Below are 14624 nucleotides of genomic sequence, written 5' to 3'. Positions count from 1 at the left end.
TCTAAAAGGACAGGCTACTACTACTACTAAACATTTCTAGAGCGCTACTAGGGTTACGCAGCGCTGTACAGTTTAACAAAGAAGGACAGTCCCTGCTCAAAGGAGCTTACAATTTAAAGGACGAAATGTCAAGTTGGGGCAGTCTAGATTTCCTGAATAGAGGTATAGTGGTTAGGTGCCGAAGGCGACATTGAAGAGGTGGGCTTTGAGCAAGGATTTGAAGATGGGCAGGGAGGGACAGGCTAGACAGAAGACACCAGAGAAGTAAATGTAAAAGTATCTGACCTAAAATTTCCCCTGTTCCATAGCTGTGCGCATATCTGGCGCTAGCAGAAATATTCAAAAACTATTTTCACCGGTGCTAACCAAAGATAATCGTGCAGCACTGCATGCTACTGGTTACCAGCAGGTTAATATGGGAGCCCTTACCGCCACCGTAGTGGCCATGCAGTGAATGAAATCTTACCACATGGGCATTTATTTTTTCGGCCTTTTTACCCACTACAGTAAAAAGGCCTCAGCGTGCGGCAAAAACGGCCCCACCGCTAGAGCAGGGCCCTTTTTACCACAGCTTAGTAAAAGGTTCCCTTCATGCATTTGAACAGGAGGAAAATGTCAGCTTTAACAAGTGTTTTCCGTAAGTGACCACAGGAGGGCCACCTTGTCCAAGGAGTAGCTAGTGGCAGCAGAGTACACTACCAAAGTAGTGTTTTGTCTTCCTTATAGAAAATGGTTCTGTAGAATAAAGGCCAGTGGATGAGTTTTGTGCAGCAGCTCAGGGGTGGATTCTGAAGCAGGATTTAGAAAATAATTAACATTTCTGAAACACCTTGGCAAGTTTGTAGTACATTGTCCTTCATTTTAGGTAATCTAAAAATTATCTTACATTTAAAAATTTGTATTTTTAGACTTACTGAATTATTTTGTTGTTTTGGGGTCATATAAGTAAGGAAAAATGGATCTTGGGTTTTGTGGGGGAGGGAGAACATCTTGCCTGTTTTTTAGGGGAGACAGCCGTATAAATGGTAACAATGCTAAAATAAACCACAATAAGACTGCATCCTCTTCTGGGGTTCCCAAATCTGCTTGTTTAAGAGAGACATTCCCTCTTATTTAGCCGACATGTTAATATTTTCTCCACAGTCTTGTTTCTAGAAATCCTTGACTAGAATGCATTTCAGCAAGAGATTAGAACATCTCCCTCCCCCCACCCCCTCCACAGTTTTTCCTCTCATGAGCTCTTGGTTTGTTCCCTCTGATGCGTTCCTCGATCCCAGGTTGGAAGTATCAGGCATCTTGAAATAATGTGAGTTCCATTTCTGTCTTAAAGCTTCAGTGACTCGACTCCCAATCAAGTGGATGGCGCCAGAGTCCATAAACTTCCGCCGTTTTACCTCAGCCAGTGACGTCTGGATGTTTGGTGAGTAAGTCACCCATTGATGTTCATGTGAAACTGTGTGGCTCATTCTATATTTAATGAGTATCGTACTATTTCTGGGATAGTAGTAATAATAATAATAATTCTGCAGTTTAATTCCATATGGATTTAAATGTGTTCTAAATCTGCTGCCAGTTAGTTTCTTGGCGTGCCCTCCACGTCTAGAACTATTTGAAAGGACAAATAACTTCTTCTTTTTACCTGCCTCAGGTTCTTAAGACAGGTCTCATTAGCTTTTGCACAGTACATATCTCAGTTCAGATTGCCATTTAATATTGGTGCAGTACGTAGAAATGATTAAGCCACTAGGGAATTATACACAGTATTTGGTATTCATTGAAACAATGCTGCATTAAATCATCCCTCCCCTCATTGTCCCTCCCTTTCATTAAAATAGAAAATCCAGGAGGGGGAGCAGGCCAGGAACATTGCCAAAAATGAACAATTTCAAAAATCAAAACTTTCTTCTTTTCAGTATGGACATGATAACACTGGCACACCTTCTGGCGGATTTCTTTATGATCTGCTGGCTAGAGTGCATGTGCTGCTCTGGTGGCTGTAGGTTGCCCTCTGTGGGCACTCTGTGAGCTCTGTAGCCACCTTAAAAGCAAAGAAGGACCCTTCCACCCTATTTTACAGGGTGGAATCTGCAATGGGAGGTGCTGTGTTGCCACTGACAGCCAGGGTTTGAGTGATATGGTTTATAGTTTATGGTTTATTCAGTGCTTAATATACTAATTACAGCAGAGCAATTTACAATAAAACTATAAAAAAAATAGCAAAGACCCAAACCATAGTAGGAACAAATAGACAGATAAATCAAAATAACAAAAATAAAATCAACCAGAAATAGACAATGACAGCTCCAAGCAACCCCCCACCCCCACCCCAGACACAATATTGGAGCCTATTTTGTAATAGAAAGTGGGTATCTTCTTTCCTTTATAGAATGCTAGCGTGACTGGCGCTTGCATTCATTTGTATTTACAGCATTCAATCACTTTCAGGAGGCCATAGAGCTGGTGTAAAAGGTTGTTTCTAATTGCTGGAGATATGTGAATATCTTATGCTATTCTATAAGATAAGTGCATAAGGGAAAGGAAAGGTACTTGATTTAACACCTTTCTGTGGTTTTTGCAACTACATTCAAAGCAGTTTACATAGTATATACAGGTACTTATTTGTATCCGGGGCAATGGAGGGTTAAGTGACCTGCCTAGAGTCACCAGGAGCTGTGATGGGAATTGAACCCAGTTCCCCAGGATCAAAGTCCACTGCACTAACCACTAGGCTACTCCTCTATAAATAGACCAGCTCAGTGTATGTCCACCTGTCAACTCACTGTGTAAGATAGACTGCTTAGGTGAAATTTGGGATGTACATGCGCACCTGCATGTGTATATACTAGTATTCTAAACCCATACACATAGGAGGGAATTCAGTAAATGTTGCTCATAATTCAGTAACAAGGAGTGGGAACTGGATCAGGTTCTTCAAAAACAAACTCAGGACGCAGGAATGAAATTATAGATGGGATCATCGTGTTCTTTCCACCTTCTGTGGTTTTCTTGCTCATAATTTGGTGCCATACAAAATAGGTGTTAAGCACGCTTTATAGAATCGTGCTTAGTGCTGATTCCTACACCTAACTTTAGGTGCCAGACTGACGCCTTCTGAAACCCGGTCTAAATGCTGGTGCCCAAGTTAGGCACAATGAGGCTGTATTCTATAACTACACGCACAACTTTTCACAATGCCCTTGTCATGCTCGGGCCACACCCCCTTTTCAGTTATAATGTACACTATGGCTAGCGGCTGACTGCAGGAGCTCTCACACACACACACACACACACACACACATTGCCGGTAGAAAATCAAATTACTTTTATTTATGTACATAGAAAGAAAATAATCATCCCTGTTTCCTCACAAGATTGGTACGTCCAATATAGTCTCTCAAACACAGTCCCAATTCCAGTAGCCTGCCCCTGGCTTGGCTATACTCTTCAATATGCAATAACTTCCTTTGTCATAACCACACCTACCTTGGTAGTCTTCAGTTATCTCACTTGATGATCACATGACCCTGGAATCCCTGGAGGCATAGACTTAAGTCTTCTTATCACACAGGAATGCAAGGGTCTGAGTTAGGGCCTCTCCTCGTCCCTGGAAATTCCCCTCAGGTACTGCTGCCAAGCCAGAACTCGTTGGGAAGATCCTTGCTCGGGATCCTCCTGGAGACCTCTTTCCTCAGGGCCTCCTGGATCTATTCTGCTCTAGGGCACAACCACCTCCCAGCCTGAGCCCCGTCCCTCTGACTCTGATGTGGCAGGTTAGCGCCACCTGCCTGAAGGTGGCTAAACTGCAACCTCAGTGAAGGGGTGTTCTCAGGGACACCTGCTTCTATGTCACTCACTCCTCACACAGTAGTGTTAGGCATCATGCCTTACAGAGTGGTATACAGCCAGATGCGTGTTCAGATTTTAATGCGTGGCCAGTTAACGCCAGTAATTGATTTTTAGCACCCAATTATTGATATAAGGGCTCGTTAATTCATTTCCACGCACATCTTGGGCGGGCAATTTTGGGTGCCATGTATAGAATCTGGGGGATAATGCACATGTAAATGTTACATTCTATAAAGTATGTGCTAACATTTGTGCATTATCTAGACATATAAATGGTTAGAATACTGCTATAAACATGTATAAATTCTGAAATTCCAACTATGCTATTCTATACAATAAACAGAAAAAAGAACCAACACATTTTATCTCATAGCATGAGTTACTGTGCACCTATTGAAAACAAAGTAATAAAAATATGCATTTCCTCGTCCTAATGCAGGGATTCTCAATCCAGTCCTTGGGACAGACCTAGCCAGTCAGGTTTTCTCGATACCCACACTGAATATGCATGAGACAGATTTGCATAGAATGAGGTAGTGCATGCAGATTTATCTCAGGCATATTCATTGTGGATATTCTGAAAACCTGATTGGCTAGGCATGTCCAGAGGACTTTGTTGAGAACCCCCAACCTCTTATGTCACTACCTTATAAAATGCAAGGCGCAAACATTTGAATGAAGCGCAAGCTGTCCATTGTGCTTTTAGCAAAAACTTATGTGACCTTTTTCAATTATTAACAAACACGAAGCTACTCTTGCAAAGAAAATGATAAGTTTAATTCAGGTCATAGAATTGTTCAAAATGATCTCCCTAAGCAGACACACAAAACGTGAAAATAAGTACATCACTGTCTTATTACAGTCGATCACTAGTGCGCCTAAATCTATGCGCAGGGATTTACACCAGCTTTTCATTGGCGTAAATGGAAGCGCGTAGATTCAGTTGCATAAACTACGCCTAAGCATTTTCTAAATACCGTGGTAGATTTATGTGCGATATTTAGAATACACTTAGGCATGATTGCCTACTGCATGTTAATTTTAGGCGCCATATATAGAAGCTGGCCCTTATGGGGGAGGTTATCAACATGGGTGCCTTTAAGATGGTTTATTGTACTGGACCTGTGCTAAAATAGCATGAGCTAGGGGTAAAAGAACATGTTGGTAACTATGCCCTTTATTGTAAACAATGATATTACACTGCTATCACTTTAGCATGGCAGAAAAGTGTGTTCTGACGGTCAGTTATGCAAAGTGTTGCTTAATGTTTATTTTGATACTTTACCCAAATTTGCTTAAATTGTATTAAACAACAAAGTTAGATGACAAAATATGGGTTCCCTTATTCTACTACTACTACTACTACTTAACATTTCTAGAGCGCTACTAGGGTTACGCAGCGCTGTACAATTATTCTGTATAAACAGGCACCTAAATGCAATCGTGCATAATTAGAAGGTAAGCATATACATGGACATGTGGGTGGAGAGTGGACTGGCACACAGTTAAATGCATAAATTATAGAATATTATGAGTTACTCGTTCTTCAGCAATTTAGATGTGAGCCCTCACATCAGTTCTATGGCTGATGTAAGTGCTTGTGCCTAAAGTAGTCATGTATTTCACCAGTTAAGTGTGCTCAAATAAGCATGTAAATGACTAGAATGCCTAACTTTCGAAGACTCCTTATAGAATTACCTCTTTTACCATTAACACTGAAGTGCTATCATTTTAATACTGGTAAAGGGTTATATACTGAGTTAAGGAGCATCCATTGGCATTTTAAATTTTGCTTTGCTTTAAAACTTAGTAGCTGATGCTCCAGTTCAAAATTTCAGAAAATTCTGGGTATGGTAAGAAGCCCATTTGAATGGCTCGTGTTTGCTTTCGCTGTGATGTTTTTGTCATGTGCTTAATTAGCATGCACTTTGAGCTGCCCTTTACGTACCCAGGGGTCTGCATGTGGGAGATCCTGAGCTTCGGGAAACAACCCTTTTTCTGGCTGGAGAACAAAGATGTCATCTCAGTGATAGAAAAGGGAGATCGCCTCCCAAAGCCGGAAGTCTGCCCACCCACCCTCTACACCTTGATGACCCGTTGCTGGATATATGACCCTAATGAAAGGCCAAAGTTCACAGAGCTGGTTTGCAACTTAAGGTGAGATATGGAAGGGCTGTGGATTCAAAGGGGATAGTCACTGAAGATTTCTAATACCCATGCAAGTCATAATTATAGTACTGCCATCAATCTCTGAGCCAAATTACAATGAGTGCCAAGAACTGATATGCACCCACTTAGAGGCTGAGGTATTAATGTGCATAAACTTCTCAAACAAGGGCTTCATGTGTTAAAATGCATTTAAGCACTGCAATTCAGGGACAGGGGGTTCACATTTTAATGCATGAACCCCATCTTATGAAGGCTTTTTTCAAATTTGCCATTCTAAATTCTGCCCTTTGAAAGCACCAAATTCAGAGAAGGGCATAACTTACACTGGCCATGCGGTGGGCTCCTGAAGAAACTTGGCTCTCTGTAGAGCATACCTGAACGTGTGAGCCATATTAGAGATAAATGCTTTCTTACGTTCATACTTTGCATTTCATGCTAAATGAATCTAGATATTACAATACTGGTCAATTAATATTTTAAAAATCATACTAGAGGTTTTTTTTACTAATGAGGACGCTCGCCTGACATTCACATTGAGAAAAATCTATTCAGTGAAATCTGAGGATCTGAAGTCTTTTCCTCCAATTATATATACAATTTAAGATAACATTAGAACATTAGAGTGAAAATTTACTTGCTATTCTTTAAAGTGAAACATTTATGCATGTAATGTACATGTAAATGTGAGTGCCTAGGATATAGTGTTCAAGTTTATTTATATCTTGATATACCGCTCCAGAGCAAATTATGTGAGCAGTTCACAATATAATATTAAAAATTTTAGGAAGAATATAGGAGCTACAAATGTTGACAAAGGGACAGTCGAGACAATGAATTAAAAAAAAAAGAGCATTCCATAATAACAGATTACTGGTGACTGATGCCCTGATCCTCAGGAGAGCGAAGACAGGGAGCCCAATACAAACAATTTAGTTAGAAAAAGCTTCTTGAAATAAGAATGTTTTTAATTCTGATTTAAATGTGGACTGAGAGAACTCTAATTTTAAGGATAGTGGTAAAGAATTCCACAAGGTAAGAGCTGTCACACTAAAAATCCTAGTGTGAATAGTGTCCAGTCTAATGATATAAAAAGAAGGAATCGTTAAGCGATGTTGCTGTGATGACCAAAGGGATCATGAAGGAGTACAGGGCATCAGAAACTGTGAGAGATACGTTGTTCAGAATGGTGAATTTTATGAGTAAGGACTACGATTTTATAGGTTATTTGATTGGCAACTGGCAGCCAATGTTTCTGGTGCAGTAGTGGAGTTACATGATCATATTTATGGGAACTGGTGATAACTTTGACCACCAGGTTCTGTATAATTTGTAAGCATTGAATATCAGATGTACAATTACCATATAGACGTGCATTACAGTAATCAAATTTGCTAATGAGAAAAGCATGTATTAATACCCAGAGAGCTCCTTGCAAAAATAAATGTCCAACAGAGTAAAGCATTCGTACTTTAAAAAAACAAGAACATATGATTGCAGAAATTTGTGGCCTAAAGTTTAGAAGTTGATCCAAGATAATATCTCGATTGCTAATTTAAATTTTGCTATAAGGCTATGGGAGAAGACTCCTTGCTGCTGATAAATTTAAAGTAAATGTGAAGCCTCAACTACCTAGGGGAGAGTCGTAAACATTTTAATGAACCCCAATAGGGTTTTCTATCACAGGCTTCTTTAATAGACTGTAAAAACGGTAATGGAAAGGAGCTCCCACTCTGGGAGAAAAAGCCACTACTGAAAAAAAAAAGTCAAACAATATCAACAAGCAAAGTGTATTCTTTTACATTACACCGAAAAAGTTCCACAGCACTACGTTTCAAATCAAAAAAATCTCTGCCTTGTTGAACTCAAATACTGGCAGAAAAACTGTTGAAGATGGTGCATGCTTGCTAATCCCCAACAAGGGTTCCCTCATTTTGCCTAGCTGCGTCAGGAGGAGGCTCTGAACAGTAAGACCATTGAGTCCACAATGAAGATGAAGGATAAAAAGATGCTAAACTGCAGCCAGCCAATCAGCAACTGCAGCCAGCCAATCAGCAACAGACTAATCCTTAAAGGCACATCCATAACGAAATTAGTGGAATGCTTCCCATTCCACAAATCCAAGATAACACCCAGAACTTTAACAATAACATTGCCCCAACTTTGTATATTAGTGAAAGCTAGATAAATGAATTAATGTATGCATGTCATCCAGTAAACATCCAGCTTTCAAACTGGCTTTTCCAGTATACGATCCCCGAGACACAGTTCCTCATTTTAAGTGCCTCTTAAATACCCTGCCCTCCTATCTTTTCGGCTTACTGAGCATCACCATTTTCTTAGAAATTAAATACAGTGAAATAAAAATAGAATGTTGAGAGGCAGCTCAAAGCCATTTATTTTAGACCTAGTTTCTATATAATAAATATAGAAGACAAGGCTTAATGTTTGCGCTGTTGACCTAAATCCAATATCGTGGACGGCTATCACTTAAAGATGTACAGTAATTTGTCAAATAAATATGACATGGAAAGAGGCAAAATGAGTTATTTATATACTAATGGTGCTCAGGAGATATTCTAATCATAAAATCAATCATTCTGAAAGTAAGTGGAACAATTCTTTCACAACATGTAAGCAGTTGTTTCAGCTTGGAAGGAAACATCTGAAGATGATTAAATGTGAAAAGGTTGTAGGAGGGTATTCCCTCCCATTGAAATAATTGACTTTGTGAATTTGGAATGCTGCCTTCTGATGTAGTCTTAGCTCTTGGTGCATGTTTAGAATCCCATTATCATAATGTCTTTAATTAATGTTAATATTAGGGCTGCTCATTTAATGCATTAATAACACAATTAGTGTGTTAAATGTGTTAACACGTTAAAACTTTTAACGCGGTTAATACATTCCTCTGTCTTCCCCATCCCCCATTTCCAGCTTTACCCCGTCTTATCTCCCTGCCCTCTCCACCTCCCGCTGGTTTACTCATTTTAGATGGTCTGGAGCTCCTTCGCCAATTCCCTTCTTCTCTCTTCATCTTGGCTGTGGCAGGCAACTACAAGCAAAAGGCAGGCACAGGGATGCTCCACTCTAAGTGCTGCCACTGGCAGAGGGGGATGTCCCTGTGTCTGCCTTTTGCTTGCTGCTGCTACAGCCACAATGAAGAGAGAGGAGAGAAGCAGGGGATCGGCAGAAGTGCTCCAGACCATCTAAAATGAATAAGCCTGCAGAAGGGGGAGAGGACCGCTTTGCCCTGATTGACAGATAAAGTGGTATAGAAGCCTGCAAGTTCTGTGCACATGAAATTTGCATCTGTTTAGCTTTCTGCATGGCGCAGTTTTATGTTTACTTTGAGGTAGACGTCATGCGTGCTCAGCCATTCATTGCGCTTTCTGCATCGATCTTTCTGCTAACTCTCCAGGCTTGCCCTTCCCCCTCCTCTTAAAGGAAGGCCTTTCGGGCAATTTAGGGATCTGTTCACAATTTTCCCCAACTCATTTTTTTCCCCTTATGATAGGGACGAGGACAATGATTCTGGTTTACTTCTGCTCCCCTACTACCATGCTCTTCAGTCACCCTTCCTCTGTCTGTGCTACCTAGGCAGCATAGAAACTACAAATGTATAGCACTTTTGCGTTCCTGCTTTCTATTACCACACTGTTTACCGGTATTGGGGAGTGGTGCTTGAGAAAGAGAAGGGTAAATGGGACTTGATATACCACCTTTCTGTGGTATTTTGCAACTACATTCAAAGCGGTTTACATATATACAGGTGCTTATTTTGTACCTGGGGCAATGGAGGGTTAAGTGACTTGCCCACAGTCACAAGGAGCTGCAGTGGAAATCAAACCTAGTTCCCCAGGATCAAAGTCCACTGCACTAACCACTCCTCCAGAAGAAAAACTTATACAGAATACAACCCCTTGAACACTTTGGAAGGTTAGATATGTTATCTCGAGACCACCAAAGTGCATAAAATTTATCATACAATGTAAATGTAAACCAAAATATTTATTTACCCAGTGTAAAATGTGTGCAGTATGAAAAAAATTAAGCAAATCACTATCACATTCAATATATATAAATTGCAGTATTCTACTCTGACTACCAGCGGACAGCCAAAATGCAAAGCCAAATAATACTAAGGCAGCTGGCAGTCGCCATGGATATGCTGGTGTACAGAATAAATCGTGTACTGTTCATCAGCTGTTCCCTAGATGGTACTGTGGGACTAAAGGTAAAAGTCTCCATAGGCACAAGTGCCTGAATCTCAGTCCTTTCAGGTAGTTCAAAGGACTGTGGTTTGCCCTCCTACTGAGTGTAGTGGCTCAGATCATTGGCACTCGATCAGACTGAAGAAGTGTTCAATAAAACAATATTTTACTGAATATTTCTGGCTCTCAGTTCAGTAACAGATGTCTTTGAGATTTTTAAACAGAGATCAGAAGATCCCTTGGATTAAAACTCATTGCACCAGTGTTCATGTTTTAAGCTAACTAGAAGTGACTAAACAGTAGAGATTCAACAGTATATTGCAGTCGAAAATTCATTTTAATCAGTGTCTGATCCTGTAGACCCTCGGAAGGTTCACAGGACTAGTTTTGGCAAAGGAAGGTCCGGAAGTGCAGTCTCAACAGCGTACTGCATAGTGTTCTAACACAGCTTGGACACACACACTTCACTAACACAGGGGATGCAATCAGGTCTGCTTTAAACATACAACATACAATAATTTACTGTAACTGAAGAGTTCAGATGCACAGAAACCCACACAGGTATGAAATTTTTCTCTAGTCATTAGTATGTAGCTAACCTAGATCAGACAGTTACAGGAGCATATGTATGTAATCGTCTCCGTTGCTACCCTTCAGCCTAGCAGCTTCTAAAAATGAAACATTTTGTGCTCTCTTTTCCCTTTTCTCACCAGTGCTAAGCACACAAGGCAGTTCTGTCATTGGTTATTCTGTTTCTATCAATCACTATGATTGATTTCAATCAGGCAGACATCTCTCTGTCCCTTGTAGACCAGGGCAGTTTGCAGACACAACATACTCACAGTGGACTCGCAGCTTCCCCTATCCATGAAGAAACACGCTGTGCAGACGTCTTCACACTGGGGGGTAATTTTGTCAAGCAGTTTCTGCATGTAACCCATGTTTTATACATGGACAATGGCTGTTATAAAATCATGCAGCTGAATACTTATATACAAGCATTTGTGCTGACAAGATCATGCCTAAGCATTCCCTGGGGGTATAGTATGGGCAGAGCTGGGGTAAAGATGCAGTATGCATGTATATTAAATAAAATGCATGTGTACATATATAGAGGCCAAATCTAAACAGGGATGTCTAAAATTAGTACTTTCCTACTTTCCTTTATAGAATAGTAGCATATCTGGGTATATATGCAGTTAGGCATTATTATTATTACTACAGTAACACAGTAACACAGCAAAAGATGGCAGAAAAAGACCTGCACAGTCCATCCAGTCTGCCCAACAAGATTTATGTGCTACTTTTTATGTATACCCTACCTTGATTTGTACCTGTCCTCTTCAGGGCACAGATCGTATAAGTCTGCCCAGCAATATCCCCGCCTCTCAACCACCAGTCCTGCCTCCCACCACCAGCTCTGGCACAGACCAGAGTCTTATAACCCACAAAATACCACAAAGTTCACTGCAGATAACAGACAAAACGGAACGAACATCAGGAATTACAGTGTTTAAACCAAATTATACATTAATTTCCAAAAAAAACTTAGTTACCGTGAATTAGTAAAATTTCTTTAAAAAAGAAATGTCTTAAGACAGTGGTTCCCAAACCTGGTCCTGGAGGCACCCCAGCCAGTCAGGTTTTCAGGTTATCCACATTGAATATTCATGCGAGAGATCTGCATGCAGTGGAGGCAGTGCATGCAAATGTCTCTCATGAATATTCATTGTGGATATCCTGAAAACCTTACTGGCTGGGGTGTCTCAAGGACCAGGTTTGGGAACCACTGTCTTAAGAGCTTTCCTTAACTGAAAATAACCACTTAGGGCTAGATTCTATATATGTCGCTGAAAAAAGCGCTATTCTGTGTAAGGAGACCAAGATGGCGACCAAGCAGGATGCATGACTAAGACGCTCCTGACAACTCTCCACAATATACCTTTCTTCGATGAAAAATGCCGAAAAGGAAGGGCAAGCCGAAGGGACCACTCCTCTCGAAGCAGGGCCCTTCCTTGCCTGGACAGCAGTCTTTGCCTGCATCTTGGGTTTCTATTCCGAACACGGACGTTTCCATTAGCGGGGCTGGGAAGAGCCCCGCTCAGGAAAGCGATTTCTCGCGCAGCCCGCTGGGACCGTTGACCCCGACGACGCATGCACCCGGAAGCGCTGTGCCGATCGCGAAAAGAAGCGCAGATTCGAATGAGTGGCGCGCCCCGGTGGCAGTAGCGATGCCCGATGTAAGCTTGGGGCTGGCACAAGGAGCCCAGCGAACGACCGGAATATCGTTGGGGGAAATCCTAGAGGACTCGCCGATAACAACTACACAAGAAGAAGTTACGTCTTGTGTTCTGGCGATGCAGCCTCTGATTAAACCCCAGGAGGTGTCGCTGGAGACTATTTGGATGGCCCTGGAATCACTTCACAAGGTCTGTACCTCATTTATTACCATCTCCTTGAATAATTCTGCACAGATAAATTCACTAAAATCTCAGACTGAGGGGTTATTGAAAAAACAAACTGACTTGGAAGGACAAATGGGGAAAATGTCTCAACAAGCATTAATTTCAGGTGATCGAATTCTAACTTATAAGAAGCTTGAGAACCTTGAAAACTTGTCAAGAAACCTGAACTTAAGACTATTAAATTTTCCAAGATCCAAATTTGTCACTCCTAAGGATATGTTTGCGAAGTTTTTGAAAGAGGTATATAAATATACTGATCAATCATTACCCCCACTTCAAAAAATGTATTACCTGGAAATGAAGACTACCCCAAAACAAGACACCCTTAAACAGATTAATCCATCTGAAACCTTGGACTTAACAAACTTTCTAGAGCAATCGATGGATAATACAGAGACTAGAGCAACCTTAATTGTTACTTTTGTCTTTTTGCAAGATAAAGAATCTTTAATGAGACTTTATTTTAAAGATATTCATCCAGATTTTAAAGGAATTAAGGTCTCTATATTTCCAGACATTGCACAATGGACACAACAGAGACGAAAAAAATTTTTGGACATGAGACAAGAGTCCCTTAATATGGGAGAGGTCTTCCAGTTACGATTTCCATGTAAATGTATGCTGATATTCAAGGAGAAAAAATATATATTCTTTGAATCCGACCAATTGCGGTCCTTCCTTGATATGAAGAGGAACCAGGTTCCATTCCAAACCTCGAGTCCTGAAAAAATTTAAAATTTAGAAACTAATGCTTGTTTTCCTTTAATTACTTTGGCCATGCCAACTTCCTTTGGTTTTTCAACCCACCTTGATCTCCCTATACTTTTCTAGTGGACTATAAAATCCATTTTCAGTATAAGATTGATGTATAGATTATTTCCTTTTAATTCTGTTGTTTGAACTGGATGTATCTAATCAAAGAGGTTTATCTTTGTTTAATTTGAAATTAATAAAGAAATTAAAAAAAAGCGCTATTCTACAAGCTGCGCTTAAAGTTTGGTGCGGTTTATAGAAAAGAGCTTACGCCCGGGGAGTTGCACTTGACTTTAGGCGTGGCCATTTGCACCAAGTGACATGTGGTGCAAATGTATAAGCCTAAATTAGGTGCATAACCCCCCTTATTCTATAAAAATGCGCGTAAATGCTACGGACACCCCCGTTCCACCCATACCCCTCCCAGGAGTAACATTAGCTGGAAACTATAAAAGGTGCCCAAATGGCGCGATCCAGAGATGGGCGAGCAACCTAATTGAATAACGAGCCAATTAACATCAATAATTGGACACTAGCAATCAATTATTGACATTAATTGGCACCAATTAGAGGTTGGAGGCACATCTGACTGCATTATTCTATAAGCCTGGGAGCCTAAAAGGGGGAGTGGCCTTGGGTGGGTCGAGCGTTGTCAAAATATAAGTGCAGTGTTATAGAATTCCAAGGATCCACAGACACCTTGCACACCAGGATTTACACCAGGTTTCAGCTGGCATAAATCCTTGTGCCCAAAGTTGTATGTGGGAATCCCCGCAGTTGGCCAGATTCTATATAAGGTGCCTAAAAAATCAACACGGTAAACATTTCCAACGAAGCGTATTCTATAAGCGGTGCCTATATTTAGGTGTGGTATATAGAATACGCTTAGTTGATAACCCAGCACCTAAAACTACACGCCTCCATTTACACCAACGAATATATAGTTTAAATCCTTGTGCATGTATGTTTGCATACTGGGCCATATTCTATATCTACATGCGTAAATTTGGGAATGCCAATTTCCATAGCCACACCCCTTTTGAACTGCATGCATTAGAATTTAGGCACAGTTCATTACAGAAGACCCTTAACAAGTTGTGCGTGTAAATTGTAATTATTGCCAATAAGTGCTCATTGCTTCTTAAGAGCTGTTAAAAACACTGACTGACTTGTTAAGCCA

General features: G+C 40.6%; 1 protein-coding gene across 3 annotated transcripts in view; it reads left to right on the top strand.

The window, feature by feature from the left end:
• The window catches only part of PTK2B (protein tyrosine kinase 2 beta), a 322330-nt gene that overhangs the window by 253760 nt on the left and 53946 nt on the right, over positions 1–14624 (top strand). For all 3 annotated transcript variants that reach the window (XM_030198678.1, XM_030198677.1, XM_030198679.1), the window contains exons 20-21: positions 1331–1420; positions 5799–6003. In XM_030198678.1, coding sequence (XP_030054538.1) covers positions 1331–1420; positions 5799–6003 — 295 coding nt within the window. The remainder of the gene's footprint in view (positions 1–1330; positions 1421–5798; positions 6004–14624) is intronic.

This window comes from Microcaecilia unicolor, chromosome 3 (assembly GCF_901765095.1).
Source record: "Microcaecilia unicolor chromosome 3, aMicUni1.1, whole genome shotgun sequence".
Taxonomy (NCBI): domain Eukaryota; kingdom Metazoa; phylum Chordata; class Amphibia; order Gymnophiona; family Siphonopidae; genus Microcaecilia; species Microcaecilia unicolor.
The sequence above is the reverse complement of the archived record's forward strand: the minus strand, read 5'-3'. Positions and strand labels throughout refer to the sequence as shown.